The 22,244-nt window shown below is 33.3% G+C and overlaps 1 protein-coding gene across 2 annotated transcripts in view; it reads left to right on the top strand.

Moving 5' to 3' along the window:
• The window catches only part of LOC118187786 (fatty acid synthase-like), a 171,565-nt gene that overhangs the window by 52,111 nt on the left and 97,210 nt on the right, over nucleotides 1-22,244 (top strand). For both annotated transcript variants that reach the window (XM_085814529.1, XM_085814530.1), the window contains 3 exons: nucleotides 6,293-6,738; nucleotides 8,027-8,263; nucleotides 12,148-12,337. In XM_085814529.1, the coding sequence (XP_085670655.1) occupies nucleotides 6,293-6,738; nucleotides 8,027-8,263; nucleotides 12,148-12,337 (873 nt within the window). The remainder of the gene's footprint in view (nucleotides 1-6,292; nucleotides 6,739-8,026; nucleotides 8,264-12,147; nucleotides 12,338-22,244) is intronic.

Genomic DNA, 22,244 nt, shown 5'->3' with positions numbered 1-22,244 from the left:
TATTCTTTCAGGTAGCATTTGTGTTTTTCGAAGAACAAAAATAGCAGTGTTAAAAATCTATTTATCATTTTTAAGGTTAAAATTTATTTATCCATAATATTAAATCTCATGTTCGATGTAGATTTTACGATCATCTCAGTGTAGTTTTCTATAGAACCTATTTAACTCTTTCCAGGATTAGCGAAATTTGTGAATTAATGGCAAATGAAACTGGTTTCCATCACTGTTGCCACTTCAGTTTTAGCGCTAAATTTAATATTCTTTCACGTTGCATTAGTGTCTTTCGAAAAACAAAAATTTCAGTGTTAAAAATCTGTTTATCATTTTTTAAGGTTAAAATTTATTTATCCATAATACTAAATTTCATGTTCGATGTAGATTTTACCATCAGTTCAATGTAGTTTTCTATAAAATCTATTTAACCCTTTTCAGGGTTAGCGAAATTTGTGAATTAATAGCAAATGAAACTGGTTTCCACCACTGTTGCCACTTCAGCAGTTTTAGCGCTAAATTTAATATTGTTGCGTGCGTACGGGTTCGTTATGAAATGAATGCACAAGTCCGATGAAAAATGAACAAAAATTTATTATTATCACAACAAAAATGCTTAAATTTTCTCAAATTATCATGCAGTATTACAATATCTCACAGTAGTTATCTTTTAACTACTCAAATGTCCAATAGAACGTAATTCAAAACAGCTAAAGAACGCTAATCTGCGAATTCGCTACAATCAACAAGAGCAGTTTTCTAAACAACAACAAATTAAGCAACTACTACGAACTGAGATGTTTTCCTCCTTTTATAAGATTTTAAAAATCACGCGCTAGAATTTTCCAGCACTTTCTCGAAATCAAAAAGAGATATTTATTTATTTAACGCACGCGCTCTTGTATTTTTAATTTTTCCGGCTTAGCTTTCTTTTAATATTCGTCACGCGCTGCACTGCGCGAGAAATAAAACCATTTAATTTATAATTGAACTAACATTAGCTTTTTAAATACCAAATTCGTAACACTGCCCCCTTCCCAAGGACTGCACGTCCCGGGCAGTACAATCCCTGGACAGGAAGCTAAACTTACAACTGTGGCATAAATGCAACTGAGGCATAAACATTACATTACAATATCAAACAATATAAACAATAAATGCAATAACTAACTTAAACAAATCAAATGCTATCAAATACTAAATACAAAACAAATCAAATACACATTTAAAAAGAAAAAGGACCATGGTCTGATACTATTTACAATTATTTACATTATGTACTATGGCCATAGTAATAAGCTAACCTGTCGTAAGAGTTCGAAGACTCACGGATCCGAACCCCGACGTCATTCGTGTTCAGCACTGTATATGGACCATCCGAAGGTGACTGTAATTTAGGACTCAGTCCTTTTCGTTGAATTGGGTTCCACAACCACACCTTGTCTCCTTTGTTGGATCTCTGTCTAGTAGCTCTTGTGTCGCATCTGGTCTTCATTTTCTCCGTCGCCAAGTTGACTCGCTTTCGTGCAGAACGGTGCATCCCCTCAAACCGGGCCTGGGCATCTTGGATGTGTTCCTCAGGCGATGAAGGCGCATCCGTAGGGCGACTAAACAGGCGGTCACAAGGCAGACGAAGGTCTCGACCGAAGAGCTTCTGGGATGGAGAATAGCTGGTAGTCTTGAGTTTCTTTTCGACCCTTGTATGATTTCGGCAGCTTCCCGAGCTCGATCTTTCGGACAAGGCTTCGACATTTCCAGGCGAGGATCCCTTTTGAGGATGGATAGTCATGCCATCAGATGCTGAAAGCAGCTTATTGTTTTTGAAATCTAAGGAAAAATTGTATTTCCTTAAAAAGTCCAATCCGAGTATGCATGGATCTGTAATATCCGCCACATATGCCGTGTGATGGTAGGCGGCACTTCCAAACGTGATGTTTACATTTAACTTCCCAGTTATGTCGATCTTGTCACCAGACGCAGTCTGAAGGGTAACACAGGATGGCGTCCAAATAAGTTTATCTTTAAACTGTTCAGCTAAATCTTTCCTAATGATGGTAACATTAGCTCCTGTGTCAATGATAATATTGCAAGGAACTCTATCGATATTCCCATTGATGGACAGTCCGTTATTGTTGCCACTCACTATAGAGATCTTAAGCGCTTTAAAACAGGGTTTTTCATTATCTGGCAACCTCCGTTCCTTGATATGGTCATTAATTTGTTTCCTGCGTCGTTGCTCAGAAATTGTCTCAATTTTCGTACCCTGGGGTGTTCTGCAATTCTTTCGTACGTGGCCTTCAGCTCCACAGTTCCAGCACTTTGGTTTCTTGTCAGTCCTTTTCCTTCCCGTGGCATTTAATTGTCTGTTTAAATCGTATGCCTTATTTTCCGTGCTCTGGGGAGTTCTGCAGTTCCTTTGTAGGTGGCCTTCAACACCGCAATTCCAGCACTTTAGGGTCGGTTTTGTTTCACCACTATTCCGTCTTAAAGCATTCACTGGTCTTGTCAACTCATCCGTTTTATTATCCGTGCCCTGGGGTGTTCTGCAATGCCGTCGTAGGTGACCTTCAGAACCACATCTCCAACATCTTACAGCCACTTTGTTCTCACTGCTACTCCGTATCAAAGCATCGACTTGTCTGGATAAATCATCTAAACGAGCCATCAATTGGTCCCCTGGGTCGTGGACTCGCACAGCTCTGACTGGGTAGCGATCTCGACGAGTGGCTTGCTGGGCTGCCTCAAATTTCATGGCGTACACTAGAGCACTTTTTAAATCTTTTACATCCGCCATTCGTAGAGCTTTCTGTATTTCAGTATCTCGGATGCCGTCGATAAAGTATTGCAAGGACAGGATTTCCCTTGTTTCTGTCGGGCATTCCGAAAAGGCGAGATGGGACAGCCTTTCAGCATCCGCGGCGAGCTCCTGAAGTGTTTCGGTAGGCTTCTGTTGACGAGATTGTAATTGGAGCCTGCTGTAGTCTTTTAAACACTTCTCCGCAAAGCGCAACTCCAAGGCGCCGAACAGAGCTTCGAAATCTAACCTTTTGTTTTCGGGAAGAGTCTGAAGAATATCCGCTGCGTCGGCTCTTAGAGAAGCGGCGAGATGACAGGCCTTAGCTTGGGAATCCCATCCATTCGCATCCGCCACGATAGAAAATTGTGTCTTATACACCTGCCAGGAGGTCTTCCCATCATATGTGGATAGCTTCAGAGGTGGACGAGCAGGCATTGGTAAGAATTTAAAATCATCACTCCTGCTCCCTGCCGACGCTACGAATTTCTTTAAAGTATCCATTTCTTTGGCAACTGCAGAAACTCTCTCATCAATTTGTTGTTCGATTTGGTGTTGGACGGCACAAACTCTTCCTTCAATTCGTTCCTCCACAGCAGAAACTCTCCCTTCTATATGTTCTTTTACAGAAGAAACTCTTTCTTTTATTTTTTCTTTCACCGAAGAAACTCTTTCTTCAATTAGTCCAACTTTATTTTCAACTGTGTCAATTCTGCCTTCCATAGCTTCAAATTTATTTTCTATTATGCAGGTAATCTCTCTTTTCATTTCTTCTTGACCTGCTTCAATCTTTTCTTGACCAGCTTGAACGGCTTTCATTTCGTCCTTAACAGATTCCTGGCCCAACTTCATTTCTTTTTTAACGGACCTAATTTCTTCTTTAACAGAGTCTTTCATTTCTTCTTTAAATATAGCAAAAGCTACCATGAATTGTTTTAACTGTTCTTCCATCGCTCTTGTGATTGGCATTCAAAACCCCACTCCTGACACCAAAAATTGTTGCGTGCGTACGGGTTCGTTATGAAATGAATGCACAAGTCCGATGAAAAATGAACAAAAATTTATTATTATCACAACAAAAATGCTTAAATTTTCTCAAATTATCATGCAGTATTACAATATCTCACAGTAGTTATCTTTTAACTACTCAAATGTCCAATAGAACGTAATTCAAAACAGCTAAAGAACGCTAATCTGCGAATTCGCTACAATCAACAAGAGCAGTTTTCTAAACAACAACAAATTAAGCAACTACTACGAACTGAGATGTTTTCCTCCTTTTATAAGATTTTAAAAATCACGCGCTAGAATTTTCCAGCACTTTCTCGAAATCAAAAAGAGATATTTATTTATTTAACGCACGCGCTCTTGTATTTTTAATTTTTCCGGCTTAGCTTTCTTTTAATATTCGTCACGCGCTGCACTGCGCGAGAAATAAAACCATTTAATTTATAATTGAACTAACATTAGCTTTTTAAATACCAAATTCATAACAATATTCTTTCACGTAATATTACTTTCGAAGAACAAAAATGTTAAATTGTTTAAAATCTATGTATCATTTTTAAGGTTAAAATTTATTTATCTATAATACTAAACTTCATGTTCGATGTAGATTTTACTATCATTTGAGCTTTCTATGAATTTATTTAACCCTTTTCAGGATTAGTTGTTGATTTCTTTTTTAATTATCAATAGAGGAAAGAAGGAGGAGAGAGAATGACAGTGCCGCTATTTTCCAATTAATTGATTATTTACTATGTGCTGCTAGTACAAGATCAAATTATTATACGTAGTTTATGCTTACCAAAAAGCTTTTTATTACATTTTTTTTAATTACTACTTCCCTCCTTCTATACTAATACAGAACGCCATAGAAAAGAAAACGTTTTACATGAAAAAATTCTTAAAGAACTGACTTAAAAATACGTACTTCCATCCTGTGTGGTTGTTTGACGTATTTAAAATTTTGCAAATATGACAGCTTGTCAGAATACTGTTTTTACTTCTTTGTACTAAGTAAAGGAAGTGTTGTTATTGTGAAAAATTTCGGGAATAATGCTTCAACGAAAATATCCATTTTAACCCACTTTCGAATCCATTTTCACGATGTTTTTGCGTGACATCTGTACGTAGGGACAGAATAAAAGACTTTTTTTTTTTTTTTTTCCCTAAACGGATTCTAAAATGTGTTCAAAATGGATTCTGAAGAGTTTTTTTTTTTTTTTTTTTTTTTTTTTTCGTAACGTCTGTACGTACGTAGGTATGCATCTCGTATAACTCAAAAACGAGTAGCCTCAGAACGTTATATTTTTGCCCTTTTGTATTTTTATTTTTCGAGTTTGTACTACTATGAATTTTTTAAAAAACTTTGATTTGCTTTGATATTGTGTTAAAACTGTTATACACGGTTGCAATTCTTAATATTGTTGAGGAATTGCCTTGCTTTGACTCCAATTTTCTTTTATCTTTAGATGCTTTATTTTACTTCAGTAATGCAGCTATGGCGCAGAAGGGGTATAAAAAATTTCTTTTGAATTTTTAGCCTCTTAGTATGTTTCTTTATGGATATATATAATATTTATATATACACCTACTCTGTTACACAGCTCGGTGGGCTCAGTTTTCTTATTCTTATATGTTGGTAAATTGTGCATTTTTTCTTTAAAAGTGATTGAATTATGTTGTTATGTTCCGGTTAAGGTTTTTATGCCTTTGGTTCACCTGCATGCAATACTTGTGGCATTGTGAACAATTTAAAAGTTGTTTAAGTGCCACTAAGCCTAACGTAGCCGCTATTTGATTACGTTTGATCCTTTAGTAGAATAGTGAATTCAGTTTCTGCATCTTCGGTGTCTTTCTGCCAAGTGGAACTAAAAGTAAATTTTCAGTTTTGTTCACCAAAAAATATCCCTTCTTGTCTGCCGAATTGCTTGTTTTTGCGTAGAAACTATTTTGGATTGTAAATTTTTTTAACTGTTTTTAAGTGTATTTGGTGTTTTATGTTTTTCTGTATTTTACGATTTTTAATAATGTTTTGAGCTTTTATCTACTGTTGCCATTCCGCGAAGTGAGAAATGAATTAATTGAATGAGAAATATATCATTAATGCAATTAGAGCAATTAAGTTGCTATATCATTATAAATTAAATGCAGCAAAAAACTAGGTATAATTTAACAGGCCGTACAAGGAAGTCATTTTGTGTGTCCATATTAGATTTTTTTAAATCAGATTCATACTTATTCAAAAATAAATAAATATATATAATGTCAGATTATAATCATCAGTATCAAATTAAATGTGAAATGTAAAACTTTTAATGAGAACAGTTAATGATATAATCTATGCTTTAATTTAGCGTGTCAAACTTTTCGCTTAAGTGAGGTGTACAACTGAAGTTTTAAATTCATTCATATATATAAAACCTAGTTAGTTTCAGTGAACGTTTTTTAAGAATAAGCTAGATATATTAAAATAGTTTTTAAATGAAATTATTATTTTCTTAGGTATTTGTGGCATCTTGAAAGGTATCATAAGTTTTGAAACTGGTTTGATTCCTCCAAATTATGAATATAATACTCCCAACCCGCACTGTCCAGCTTTAGTTGACGGTCGAATGGTAGTTGTGACTGAACCAGTTCCCCTTACGAAACCATATATTCCCGTCAACTGCTTTGGCTTCGGTGGATCTATAGTACAAACTATGCTGAAGCAAAACCCCATCGAATCCACTAGCAGACCAGAAAAGCGAGTTTTGCCCAGCCTAGTGCTCTATCCAGCAACCACAGAGGAAGGAGTGCTTTTCATGTTCAATTACATAAAAGAAAATCCAAATCTCAATGCTGAATTTTTTGCTTTACTGAATAAACTGTCTTTCACACCAACTTTAGTGAAACCTTTCCGTGGATATGCACTTTACGAAAATGAAAAGGAACCAATTATACAAGTAAAAGTAAGTTTTTTATTGCTAGTATTTATTAATTTTTTACTAGTAATGCAGAGTGTTTGTAAAATTTTAGAAATTATATATTAAAAGTTTTAAAATGCTTTTTTCAAACTGAAAGGGGATCTTAACTTGAGACGAAAAGAAGCAGATATCCAAAACTTGGAAAACAGAACTGCACGTCTTTACTTACACTGACATTCAAAATTAAAGGACAATAAAGAATAATTCTTAAAATTAAAGTAAATTATACAACAGGATACAAAAACGTATAGAACTGTAAACAATAAATTTCTTACTTCGTTATAAAAGCTCACTAGTTTGCTTACAAGTTGAGCAAAGCTAATATATTGGTTGCTAATTACATATAAAAATAAAAAAGAACGGGAAATTGCTTTTTTCCATTCTCGATGATATCATTATTTAACAGCTGCGCGAAATGAAACGCCTATTTTCCCAACTGTTTCATGTTACTAATTAAACCGCTGATGCGTTATATATTAAATCGCGTAAATTAAAATTTTATCTTTTAAGTGAGTGTTTCACTGAATAAAATTTTTGCCCTTTAGGGACCTTAAAAATTGTCAATTTCACTTATATTTTTACAGTGAATTGAAACTTACAATGTTGAAATTGTTTTTATAAAATTCCCTACCTATTTTTAAGAGAATTTGTACAATTGGAAGCACCTGTGTAGTATCCGATATAACTCCAATTATCCGAATTCCGACTATCCTAATTGCTGATTATCGAAATCGCTTTCAGAATTTAAGAAAAAAATTAAGACGGAAAGGTAGTGTTGGACAATCAACGATATCAGACATTGAAAGGAGCAAACTTACACTTTTAAACTTCGTGTCACTGTTTGAAAACGAAGATAGAAGTTCTTCAAGAAAATTAATGAAGGGAGAAACAAACAAAAATTCAGAAGATGTCATTTTCAAGCGGTTTTAACGTGCTATGGGAAAAACCCAATCTCGAGTTCGATTCTTTGTGAAAAAGCTAAGATCTTAGCTCAGAAGCTTGGTTGTTCATACTTTTAAAGCAAATAACGGTTGGCTGAGAAATTTTAAGGACAGGCACGGTGTCCGTCAAACATCTTACTTTGACCGAGATGTTCAGCAAGCAATGACTTCCAGCACTTATAAGTACTGTACAGCACGTTATCTAACTATAATAATTATACTAAGTTGGCTAGTACCGCATAGCTTAACATAACGTAATACGCATGCGTGTAATCGATATAGCTTTGTTATATTATAAAGATGCAATATAAAGTTTTTCCTTTTATTTACAGAATGCATTGAGCGAAAAGAGACAAGTATGGTTTGTGTTGACTGGTATGGGATGCCAATGGCCAGGCATGGGTCTCCAGCTAATGGGAATCAGTGCCTTTGCTGAATCGATGAAGAAATCGGCTGCTGTACTGAAACCTTATGGTGTCGATCTTTTCGAATTCCTAAGGCCAGATAAAAATGATTTGCTAGTTGAAAGATCTATTACACCAGCTTTCGTTTCAATAGTTGCCATTCAGGTAAGCGCATCAACGAAGAATATCTATATAGATTCACCATATGATTTATCCATATAGTTTTAGGATAATGATTAATATGAGAGTTGCTATTTATGTTCCTGGTCCAATTATGAAAAAAAAAAAAAAAAAAGTTTATGATCGAAACTGGTTTTATTTATTTTTTTTTTTTCAAATATTCTCCATGAAGATCAATACACTTTTTCATGCGTTTGAACCAATTTTCGAAGCACATTTTCCACGCCGATTGAGGTAACTCCAAAACATGCGTTTTGAATGCATCAGCCGCTTTTAAGGGTGTTTATTTTTGATGTGCGGTAATAAAAAAAGTCATTGGGTACCAAATTAGGGCTCTACAGCGGATGAACCATCAATTCGATTCAAAAATTCCTTCGTCTGGTCGATGTGTGAGAGCTCGCATTGTCATGATGAAGAATGATTCGCCTCTGCTTCTGCTTTTTTCGAATTTTCCCGATGAATTCTGGCAAACAAATGGTCATCTACCATTCGGAATTGACCGTCGAGCGTTGCTCTAACGCCACTGTCGCCTCGTGACCGGTAATGCCCACAAAACTGGCAACCATTTTCTTCTATGTGCTTCTTTCGCGAATAACTTTTGTTGGATTTGGCTCGTCTTGGAAGACCCATGCAGTCCACTGCTGTTTTGTTTCGGGCTCACATGCGTACATCCATAATTCCTCACCCGTATAGATGTTATACAGAGCCCTTGATACAACTTGAAGGTATTTTTCCAACATGTTCTTGCACCAATCGACACGAGTCTTCTTTTGAGCGTTTGTCTGATTATGCGTGATCTAGAGTGAACAAATCTTTTTTTCGGCCAAATGCTCATGTAATATCTTATTCATGTTTGTCATACTAATGCGCAAAGATGCTTCAATCTCACGGCATGTCACATGATGATCTTGTTTAATCAGTTAACTCACAACATCAATATTTTCTGGCACAACAACCGATTTAGGACGACCTTCACGAAGTTCGTCCTGAAGCGAATGTCTTCCACGATTGAATTCATTATACCAGTTTTTTACAGTGCTGTAGGATGGTGCTTAATTTCTGTATAAAGTTCATCAAAGCACACTTGTCTTGATAATCCACATCGAAAGTTATGAAAAATAATCGAACGAAAATGTTCAAGAGTCAATTCCATTTTTTCCCCGAGATGAATTTTTCAGTTTACTGTAAACAACACAAATCACGCTAAAATGGCAAAAACATTCTGAAAACGTTATGGTTAAAAATATCAAACTTTCGATTGGAATCGTCTGGAGTCGCCTAGCAGTATTTACTGTTGCCAAGGCCAGAAATATAAATAGCAATCTTCGTAAGTAATGACTTTGATGATTTCACTGAATTTAGAAATTTAATATACTTTAGGCATTTTATATTTAATAGCCATAAAAATCTTACCATTCTGTCTTTACTTTCACTTCTGCTTTGATCAGCTCCTACCTGAAATTAATTAACGTATTTAAGCACAGAATCAGTCCGTAAGAGAGCTTGTGACAGCTATAATGGACATCTCCCTACTATTTCTCCCAACACGTGAATTATTTGAAGCAACTTTAACCTTGCTAACCGTAATTGCTCGCAAGAGTTTGAAGACTGAGTCAAACCTTTTATAGAAATTTAATATTTGAGCTTTGTATTGAAATATAATTTTTATTCATGTTTTGTTCTGTTATTTCCGCAATCTGCGAAATTTGATCTGTGTTATTACATAGGATGTGTAACTGTTATGCTAGCGAACTAGTAGAAACGTTTATTTTTAAACCTTCTTCTATGCTGCAGCTACTTTTCTGATAAAAATACGTATAATAAACCAACCTCTTTCTTGAAAGCGTTAAAATTTCACGAGAGAGTTAAAGCACCTCACATATCCGACGCTGTTTATATAACTGCTAGACCTTTTTAATTGAAACGGTTTTAAAATACCGCCTGCAGCTGTAATGTGATGTATTTGTTGTATTTAGTGAATTATCTAAGGATAAATTTGGAATTTCTTCTATTATCGATTTCATATTTTGTACAACTTTAACGGATTTTCGATTAACAAATTCAACGATTTCAAAGGGAGTGGGAAATTCTAAGGATATGCTCATTTTAAAATTATTTTGCGATATTGCTCCTGAACTCAATTTTACAGTTAAGTGTGAAGAATATATTTAATAAATAAAGGTAACACAAAACGTTAAAAACAAGCCCCTTTGGGGCGAAATGTAAAATCTGAAAGCTTTCAGCGATCATTTTGTTTTAAATTTTTTATTTATTAGTAAACATAGTGTGCTTTACAAATTTTTATAAAATTGGATCAACTGGAAAAAAACGTTTTAAAAGTAAACAAATACTGTGAAAGAAATCTATTAAAGGAGAAATGATTAACATTAAGATAATTCTAATGTGCAATTAGAACGATCAGAAAATGTACATAAAACTACTTACAAAAATGTTTATAAAAAAAACTCAAAAAATATTAAATAATTCCCATTTAAACCTCTTAAGCAATCTTTAGATGTAACATCTCTATTTCACTATGAATGAAATCTCATTGAAATTATAATAAATCAAAAATCACTGGAAAATTTTAAATATAGAACTAAACAGTAGGAAATGACAAAATTTTGTCTGTTGAAATTTTCTGAAGCATCAATAGTAATATTTAATAACAGTTAACTTATTTGACTGTATATTTAAAAAAAAACTCACAATTCTGTTCAAGTGACCTGTTAATTGTTGTTTTTGAATTTATAATCAATCATTCTTTAGCATTTTGTATTGAGACAATATCCGCTAATTCTTTTCTATAAAAAGATTGATTAAAGAGAAAATTAGATAAAACTGCATAAAGCATTTCTATATGTCTTAAAATAGGTGCTTCTTCAAATGTTTTTTGCTGTTTCATTATAATAGAATAATTTGAACCACTTTAAAATCATTATCAGTGATTAAGCATCCGTCTCGACAGAAGTATTGTGATTACACAAATCTTTCGGAATGTTTTCATTTGAACATTTAAACATTTCGTTTCATGTTTCAGCTAATACTGTTTTTCTGTTTACCAAACTTAAGCTCAAAAATACTTCTTAAAATTTATTACAGTAGTCAGAGGCGTATAAATGGATTTATTTTGGTAATTTTACAGTTATTAAATCACTAAAGTATTCCTTTTATGATGTGTATTGAACGTATTATTAAGTACTTTAATCTCAAAATACGACATTATCTCAACATTCGCAGGATCTTTCTATTTTTTTTCAGTTGTACAGGGTTCTATTAAAGAATTTATTGGAAATGTTCTTTTTAATATACTATTATTTAGTTGGGAGTTATAATTTTAAATATTATGTTCTTAAAAATCATGGTAAAAACTTTATAGAATAAACCAGTGTCTACAGGGCATTCGTTAATTTGGAGGTATAATAATTTCGATTTTTATACAGGGCGATGTTATAAATCTCAGAAATTTTAAATTCGATTTTTTTGTGCTTGTTGTAATTTAATTTTACTATATGCTGTTCCGAAACTTGCAGGCATTATTGCAAGCATATTTTCTCAAACACCTAATGGCATTTTGGAGTGTAATGTGAGTTTTGGAATATTAGCAGTAAATGCAGTATTAAAAAAAATAATATTCTCTATCCCTAAACAAGGATTAGATGTTGGTTTTTATAGAAAACATTTATAGATGTGTTGAATTTCTTAAATATACTTCTTAAATACATTTTAAATTCCTAATCTTATTTCCTAAACATATGCTGTATGTTAAATTCTTTGGTATACTTTAGATGGAAAAAAATAACAGTGAATGCAATAGTGATAGTAAAACTTATTTTTTGCTTATAAATAACATATTGTGATATTTAAAGATCGCCCTTATCGATGTGCTCAAATCTCTTGATATCCACCCGGATGGAATTGTTGGACACAGTACAGGAGAGTTAGTATGTGCATATGCTGATGGCTGTTGCACAGCTAAACAGACAATTCTTTCTGCTTATTGGAGAGGCATCGCTGTCGAGAGATCAAGCCTTCCAACAGGTGCAATGGCTGCTGTTGGTACGTATATTTGTATCTCGTACAGAATTTGTATGTTTAGCTTCTTCGAGGAAGGCGTTGCATATTTTTCATCTTTCCTGCTTCTAAAAAAATCCTAATGTCTCTATAGCTTCACTGATATAAACACTTTTAACAGAAAATATTTCTATATATTTCTTTCATCATTTAAAGACATAAGCAATCTTTTATGTCATTTTGAGTAGTTGTATATGTTGTATATCTTTTCTTTCAATCCTCCCCACTGTAGAGGTAAACACTTTAAAAACATATTATGAAAACGTCTTTTATGATTTTCCATCTATTCAGATATTAGTGTGCAAACTCCACAAAATTAACGTTTGATAACTCGTTTAGAAGTAATTAAAAATAACTTACAATTTGTGTAGCTAAAATATCACTAATAAAGATCACTAAGAATCACAACAAAAACTCATCGAGTTACTACGAAACTACGATTTATTTACATAAATTAAAATGAAAAAAAGAATAATCATCGTAACATTATCGTTAACGTCTCGTCTGCCTCAGTTATAGTCACAATTGCATGGTCGCGCAACATTATGATGCTTTAGCATTATCTAATTCAGTTACATTCAGGGCTGTGGAGTCGGAGTCGGGTAGATTTTTGGGTAAAAGGAGTCGGAGTTGGAGTCGCTAAAAAACTCGTCGACTCCGACTCCAGTTTTTGTTGAACAGTTTGAATTAATGACAAACTGAGTTAATATTTTTATTTATAGACTATATATATATATACATTAATAAATAGTTACTTTCTATTTTAATTACATATTAGTAAATAAATATAAGGGCGCAAGATGGACGTGATATTCGCCATTATTGATTAAACTGATTCATTTAGTCAAAGCAGCAGGAACTCCCAAAATGGATGCCATTCTTAGGAAACGAGCTGGAAAAGGAGGAACGCAATGGAGAAGTACATATTTGATGATATATGTTAACAATTAATTAGTTCCTTTATTAAAAACACATTCCGTCAAACATTAATTGTTAGTTACTTGCTTTGTTCAGAAACATTACCGTCAACATTACTGCTCAAAAACATTACAGTTCAAATTATTATCGTTCTGAAAAAATAAAAAATAAATAAATAAATAAATAAATAAAAACTGTTGTTGCCAATCGTGAAAATACATTTTAAAATAAAATTAATACGTTGCGTTTACATTCGGGCATCCTGACTTAGTTACGACCTCGGAACAATAAGAACTTATATTTAAAAAAAATAAATCTGTAATATTAATGTTTATAGTTCGAAAGTCTTTAGCTGTCATATAGATTCAGCGTCGTTTTCTATTCTTTTTCCGTGTCCTAGTTTTAGTAATATGCGGCGTGTTGTTATCGTTATCCCCAGTAACACTAATGTCATCACCATCATCATCGTCTTCTTCTGATTCAGCTTGACACTGCCATGACTTTAATTGGCTCACATGAGCTGTCGTACTAAAGAAATGTCCTTTCACCTTCTCTTCTAATTGAGTCACTCTATAGGTATCACTCGGTAAAACTTCTGTAACTACCAAAGGTCCTCGATACTTTTGTTGTGTTTTGGTTGATTCTCCAGTTGATTTAGGTACTCTTCTCATAACTACTATTTCTCCTCGTTCGAATGTTAAAGAATTGCTTTTCTTCTTGTCATAATTTGCTTTCATTTTCATCTGCATATCTTCAATTCTCTTTCTAGCTTCATTTTGTAGATTACTGGATTCTCCCATTCATTTGCGTCCTCATCTGTAATCATCCTCATCAATCCGTCGTTAAAGTTTGGTGAATAACCGTGAAGCATTTCGAAAGGAGTTTTATTTGTAGTCTTATTTATCATATTGTTTATATTTCTTTCGCATTCCTTAATCTTTTTGTCCCAGTCTCTCTCATTCGGATTTTCCATACTCGTTTTAATCGTAGCCAAAGTTGTTCGATCCGCTCTTTCCACCATTCCATTACCACTTGGATGTTGAGTTGAATTGAGTGTATGACTGATTCCATTATTTTGACAGTACTTTCGAAATTCCTTCGCTGTGAAACATGTTCCTCTATCACTGCTAATTTTTTCTGGTAACCCAAAATCATCTACAAAACTCTTCAATGCAACTAACATATACTTGGTTGCAGTACTTTTCATAGGATATAAGCGTGTAAATCTCGTAAAATTATCAATTATTACAAATAATTCTGTATTTCCTCTTGAACTTTTTACGAATGGTCCTAAATGATCAATATGTATAATTGCAAAAGGTCTTATACCAAGTCTAATTGGATGCAGTACTCCTTGTTTCTTACCACTAGGCAGTTTATTTACTAGGCATTCGAAACACATCGAAATGTGACGCATAACATATCGTTTCATTCCTTTAAACCAGTATGATTCCTTGATTTTGGCAACAGTTCTGTCTGCTGAAAAATGTCCCACAAGATCGTGAAATTTTACTACAATACCTTTTCTCATCCATTTAGGTATGACATATAACAATTTCTCCTTTTCCTGATCTTTCACTTTACGAAACAATCGATTATTCTTCAAGACGTAATTTTCAGTTACATATTTCTCTGCATTCGTTCTATCATTTATCTTTTTCTTTAAAATGTCTATTAGTTTGCGTAATTCTGGATCTGAATGCGGAATCATAAGAATTTGTTCATCTATCGTTAGCGTTAAACAAACTTCCAAGTTGTTTCAATTATAGAGTCTAAAGTTTCTTCTGGCTGATCAACTGGCGATCGACTCAATGCATCTATGTGACTCATTCTTTTGCCTTGCCTGTGCTTTATTTCAAGATTGTATTCCTGGATCAGATTACTCCACCTTGCTATCTGAGGATTTGAAGTTTTCTTCGCGTTTAAATAAACTATAGCTTGGCAGTCTGTAATTACCGTAAATCGGATTCCAATTAAAAATTGTCGAAGTCGTGTCAAAGTCCAAACTATAGCCATTAATTCTAATTTGCTTGAATGATAATTCTTTTCTGTTTATGTTGTTCCTTTACTTACACAATAAACTAAATGCCACTTTCTATCTTCACCTTTTTGCAACAGCATTCCTGCCAGTTCTTTGTTGCTCGCGTCTGTGTGCACTTCAGTCTCTGCTTCCGGATTATATAATGCTAGTATTAGTTCATTAGTTAAATGATTCTTTAAAGTACTGAATGCTTCTTGCTGATCTTTGTTCCAACGAAATGTTCCATCCTTCCTCGTCAGTCTCGTTAGCGGCTCAGCTTTCTCTGCGTATTTCGGTACAAACCTTCTAAAGAAACTTGTAAGATCTAAAAATTGTTTAACTTCATGTTCATTGGTTGGTTTAGGAAAGTTTAATATGGCTCGTACTTTTCTTGGTCCATGTTGCATACCATTTGATTATTATTTACTCAACTTCATCTTTTCCAAATTCGCATTTTGTCAGTTTCAATGTCAGCATTGCTTCTCTCAATCTATCAAACACTTTCCTAAGTTTTTCCATCATTTCTTCCCAAGATTTAGCCGGAATTAATATGTCGTTCAAATAGCACAATACTTCTTTATTAAGCAATGGACCTAAAACTTGATTCATAAGTCTCTGAAATTCTACAGGTGCATTAGCTAACCCAAAGATCATACGTTCAAATTGACCAGCATCATCTGGAGTGATGAAAGCTGTTTTCAGTTTCGCTTCTTCAGTTAAAGGAATCTGCAAATATCCATGAGCTAAGTCCAATGTAGTGAAAACTTTACACTCACTAAGACATTCAAGAAGATCATCTATCCTAGGGAGTGGAAATTTATCTTTAACAGTTTGCGAATTCAACTTTCTATAATCTATCACTAATCGTAATTCACCTGTTTTTTTCTTTACGAGTAAAACTGGACTAGCATACGGAGATCTTGTTTCAGTAACAATTCCATATTTCTTCCATTCATTTATTATCTTCTTTATAGAAGCACGCTCTTCGGCATTGGTTTTATACGACTTCATGCAAATAGGCTTACTCCCTTCAATTTCTTTAATATCCATTTTTGTTAGGTTTGTACACCCTAATTCCTCCATATTTAATGCAAAACAATCTCGATACTCATTTATCAAATGTAAAACTTCCTGTTTTCTCTCTGGCGTAATATTGTTATTAACTTTAATTTCTTCTAAAGTAATCGGTCTCCTAAACTTCTTAATTTCATTTATTATCAGTATTTCCTTTTGACTTGAATTTTCAGTTTTCTGATCTGAACTTGGTTCAACTAATTCTGCTACTTCCGCTCTACCGATACATTAATTCTCTTTCAAAATTAGTTTTCGATCGCTGTAGTTAATGACTGGTATCAATGTTTCTCCCTGTATTACTTCCAATAATGAGCCTAACTCAGCTTCCGATCCACTTATTAAAACATAACCGTTATTTATTTCATCAGTTTTAACTTTCCCGAAATTAACCGTATTACTTTCGATTTGAGTTTCTTGGGAAGCCTTCAGTTTAATTCGCGGAGTGTTGCTATCATTTTGCAACTGTGAAAATGGGCAGTCATTAGCATAGCGTATGTGCAAGGTATTACCTATCTTGGCGTATGCAATATGTGGTAAATCAATCCATGTTCGACCAACTAATAAGTCGCATGGTTGCGTTTCATCTCCTACAATTAGAACTGTAATGTCCTTTCCTTCCACATTATCAATCTCTAAGTTAACAGTTACTTTTCCCAATGTTCTAGCGGCTGGTTTATTCTGGTTCCCCAAACCAAACAATTCCTCCACATCAGGTTTTATAATAAGATTCAGTCTCTTAGCCGCAGACTGTTTCAATAAACACGAACTAGAACCCGTATCTATGATTGCAGTAATTTCTTCTCCATTGTTGATGCGAGCATACTTTAAATATACAGCTGGTGAAACACCTGAATTCTGGTTCACGGATAAATTATTTTTAACATTTGTCAAGTCTGGATTCTTAGACGTACACTTTTTAAAAGTATGACCCTTTTCATTACATTTCCTGCGAATAATTTCTTTTTTAGGTTGAGGACAATCCGTCGCTATATGTCCATAATCATCACAATTGAAGCATTTCGGCTCACCCTTTTCATTGCGGAAGCCAGAATTATATTCCCTTTTCCTTTCGTCTGTTTTATAAAATTTATCTCTCAGATTGTATTTATTATCAAAACTGTTTTTAAAACCCACTTTGAAATTACCATCTGTCTGCATGGAATCGTTAACATTTCTTTATCTTGAATACTGATTATAGGATCCTTCATAAAATTTAGAACCAGATTTGGGCTTAGAATTATGCCTAAAAGTTTTATTTTCTACTTGAAGTACTTTTATCCCTGCCCGAATATTTTCATATTCATCTAGTTTTTCAGCCAACTCTTCAGGATTAATGAATTTAGACAAATCATCGATGAAATGGTCTCGGATAGCAGCGGGGACCCTTTTCTTTAATTGATCAGTAATAATAAGTTGTTTTAAATAGTCAAAATCTGTTACATTTAATCCAGCAAGCCACTCTTCAAAATAATTTTTTAATTCAAACGTGAAGTCCTTTCACGTATTACGCAATGTTTTAATATGATCAACGAACTTTTGCCGAAACTGTTCAGGGCTTAACTTAAATTTTCTCAGTAGCAGTTGCTTAACGTGCTTATAGTCGTTAGCTTTTTCTTCTGATTCACGGGCAATTAATTGAGTTATTTCATAAGGCAATAGACCCAACAGCTGAGAAACCCAGTTTTGTTCTTCTAACCCAATACATCGTGTCTGTCTCTCAAATAAAACTAGATGAAAACTTATATCACCTTCACTCAAATCATACTTATGCATTAATTTACTCATATCACAAATATTACATCTACTAACATTAGAAGGAACAGAATCATTTACATTACTACTTCTGATTTCCGCTTCTATTTTCAATTTTTCAAGTTCAAGTGCTCTTTGCTTATCTTCTTCTAAAGTTTCTAACTTTTCCTTGTCTAAACGATCATTTATAATTCTATCTTGTATTTGTTTAGTAAAGTCTTCATTATAATTTTTACTATTCAAAATCATATCTCTTAAGCCTACAATTTTAATATCAGAAGGGACATCTACATCAAGTTCCAAAGCCAGTTCTTTTAAGTCACATTTCTTGCCTCTTGCCAAATAAGCCATCTTAGACTTCAATTTTCAAATAATAATACAATAATTATGCTTAAGTTCTTTCCGTTTAATACTTAGACATAACATAAACAGTTTATAAATTCACGTACCTTTCTACTTTCAGTTTTGGCGAGCTTCCGCATTCAGTTTAGGCTTAGCGTACGTTAAGGCAATACGTTGTTAAATCTAGATAATAATTCTAGTTTATCCCACTTCTGAAATGTTAGCAATTAATTAGTTCCTTTATTAAAAACACATTCCGTCAAACATTAATTGTTAGTTAATTGCTTTATTCAGAAACATTACCGTCAACATTACTGCTCAAAAACATTACAGATCAAATTATTATCGTTCTGAAAAAAAAAAAAAAAAAAAAAAAAAAAAAAAAAAAAAAAAAAAAAACTGTTGTTGCCAATTGTAAAAATACATTTTAAATAAAATTAATACGTTGCGTTTACATATATAATGTTTAAGAACTTTAAAGAAGTAACTACTAGAGGATTAAGAACGTTTTCAGAAGATGTAAATAACACTATACAATCTAAAGAATTAATAGGAAATGAGAATGTTAGAAGATGTAGATAACCCTAATGTTTCACTTACAGAAAGACTGTGGAATGATCTTGCAGAATTGGAAACGCTTCTTTCTATACCATATATAGCCACCAAAAAGCTACAATCTAAAGAAATAACAAAAGGCAAGACTGGAAGAATGCGATGCTTGTTCTTTCTGAAATGGAGGGTTTATTGCAGAAGGAATCATTTCTTCAATGAAGAAAAGAGAAACTAGTTGGCTAGACTATAAGATCGTGCTGGTTTCAATATATGTAGATCCAAAACGCCGAATTTTGTTGGATAACAAACAAAGTAAAAAGGCAAAGAAAATCATCTATGAACTTTCATCAAGAATGAAATTATTCTCAGAACAACTGGAGTATTCAAATCAGGACAGTCAAACTTCAGATATTGCAACTGAATCTCTATCATCCTCTTCCACTGATGAATTAGATTTTCAGAAATATTTGGATAGTATTGAAAAGGCTAAGGCAAGGCGAATGAAAATAAATAACCAACAGCCTTTAGATATAAAAATGAAAAAATGCAAACAAGATTTATGCACGGTTTTTGAAGAAATAAAGACAAGACAAAACACCTCTTTTAGAACTTAAAAAATCTACCTTGAAAAGTTAAAGGAAGTAGCCCTAACAGTAGCAGCTCTTCTTCCTACTCAAGTCAGTGTGGAAAGACTCTTCTCAGTTCTGAAGTTTATCAAATCCGATCTATGGTCCTCTAACAAAGAGGATCTTGCCGAAGTTTTACTGTTTCTTAGAAATTACTAATTACAGTTCTTTCATTTCATTACAAATACTAATTAACATGAAAAATTTGCTATGCATCAATTTTTTCCTGTAGCATCTATTACTTCTTTTCTATTAAAAATAAGCTGTACCTATGTGTATATGTTTACATATATATGAAGGAGTCAAAGTCGGAGTCAGAGTTGGAGTCATTAAAATTCCAGGAGTACGAGTCCGAGTCGGTCATTTTCCCTACCGACTACACCCTGGTTAAAGTCACAGTTGCATGGCCATTTCCTACATTTCCTGAAAATGAAATGATTAGTGCAAATAATTTTCATTACTTAAGAAATTCATTGCTCAGATCTAAATAAGCTGTTAGTGTTTCTTTTTTTTTTCCAGATAGAAAGGTGCTTTGTCCCTGAAGGACTATTATTTTCGTTTTGCGATTTTGCGTTGAATCACTATAAATGTTCGTTTCAAACTGCTGCCACCCAATGTTAAGAGTCCTGCATTATATTTGAAGAAATTAAATAAGGAAAAATCTGCATAAATGTACGTCTATTTCTAGCATTGTGATAAAACAACGGCACATAGAGCCATCGAATGGCGTAATCATACTGCGAATATGGGCATCTGTAACCCCAAATTTGAAATTTGGTATTTGTTTTATGATCGATTTCATATTTTGTACACCTTTAACGAATTTTTGATTCACAAACTCAAGAATTTCAAAGCGAGCCATGTCAACTTTGCACAGAAAAAACCATTTTTATCTCCAGTGCGCGAGACTGTGTATCAGAAATTCTAAAGATATGCTGAATTTAAAACTATTTTGCGATCTTGCCCTCGAACTGAATTTATGGTTTAAGTTCGAAGAACATGATATTTAATAAATAAAAGTAACAGACAAAATGTTAAAAAAACGCCCCCATTGGACATAATTTAAAATGAGTGTGCGAACGGGTTCACAATAAATTGAATGCATAAATATGGTAAAAGGTAAATAAAATTTATTCTTATCACAGGAAATGTAACAAAACGCTGGAATTTTCCTTAGAGATATTGGTACAAGTGTTCACAATAATAGGAAGTAATAACAAGTACAACACAAATACGTTAAACAAAACGCAATAGAACCAGTAGCTATACTTTAAACTACTAAAAACGTTAAAATACCACGCAGATCAAAGAGAAAGAGAAAACTAATTTTAATATCTCCGTTCGCGCGGAACTAAAACAAATCGCAATAACAGTAACTAAACTACTGAGCTGAGATGTCTCTTTCCGGCTTTTTATAGCTTTTAATCGGTCGCGAGAACTTTCCTGATAATTTATTTGCTTCTCGAGATTTCTGGAAAGCAAAAGAGTAGAATTGCGGTTACAGCTAACACAGTAGTCAATTATATTTATTCAAATTAAACATAAATTATCGAGATAAACTTATACTCCATGTTAAATGCACATGCTCCTGTATTTTTACTTTTTCGGCACAGCTTTCTCTTAAAACTCGTCTTGCGCTGCATTGCATGGAGAAATAAAATGATTTTAATTATAATTCTACTAGCATTAGCTATCTAAATACAAAATTTGCAACAATACATTTTATGAATAATTAATTTGGGAGGGAAGTTAAATTGCATGTAGTAAACTATTTCTTACTAAATATGAATTGCATTTTAAATATATTGCATATATGGATACTGTGACAGTAAATTAAAGTTACATTACCAGTAATGGTAACAATTATTCCAACAAACTTTGAAGGAATTACAGCGTTAAAAGTAATCTTGCTGATTTTAAAAACTAGTACACATCATATGGCTGAAAAATTCAAGAACTATTTGGCCACTGTTTGAAAACATCTTATTTCATGCTGCAATCGTACCCTGTGAATCTTTGAGAAATGGTTTAAAAAAATGAACTTATGTAAGACATATATTTAACTGAAAATCGAACTAATTCTTCATTCCTGAAATTTCAGTAAACACAATAATTTCAAGATAACATATAGATAATAAACAAGATCAAAAAATAATTCGACATTTATGAAATTAGGAACGAAAAATTCTTAGATTAGGGCAGATTTATGTAAATTCTATTGATTTCGAAGGGGATCTAACACAGGTCTCTCTTCTTTAGGATCAAACAAAGTTTAAAGTCAAAAACTACAAAGATCTGTTTTCATACTTCTAATTAGTTATGAAATTATATATCTGTTTTCTGCAAGAAGTTATAGAAATTATGTAAAATTTTTCAGTTACTATCAAAGACGGATTTAGTTTACAAATCACTCTAAAACAAAGAATAGGATGACAATTATTTACTCGCCCCTGCTTCTCTTTTCGTACCTAAGCAGAGGTAATATAGTACGAAATAATCTGTTTTCGTACCTAAGCAGAGGTAATATAGTACGAAATAATCTGGTGATCTTATTCTAATATCTCTCATAATATGACTCTTAATAGAAACTAAGTGCTAGCTGAAAATT

Source organism: Stegodyphus dumicola, chromosome 4 (assembly GCF_044657685.1).
Source record: "Stegodyphus dumicola isolate Sdum_Otavi_A_Nest chromosome 4, ASM4465768v1".
NCBI classification, from domain to species: domain Eukaryota; kingdom Metazoa; phylum Arthropoda; class Arachnida; order Araneae; family Eresidae; genus Stegodyphus; species Stegodyphus dumicola.
Note: the sequence above shows the minus strand (reverse complement) of the source record. Positions and strands in the feature narration are given on the sequence as shown.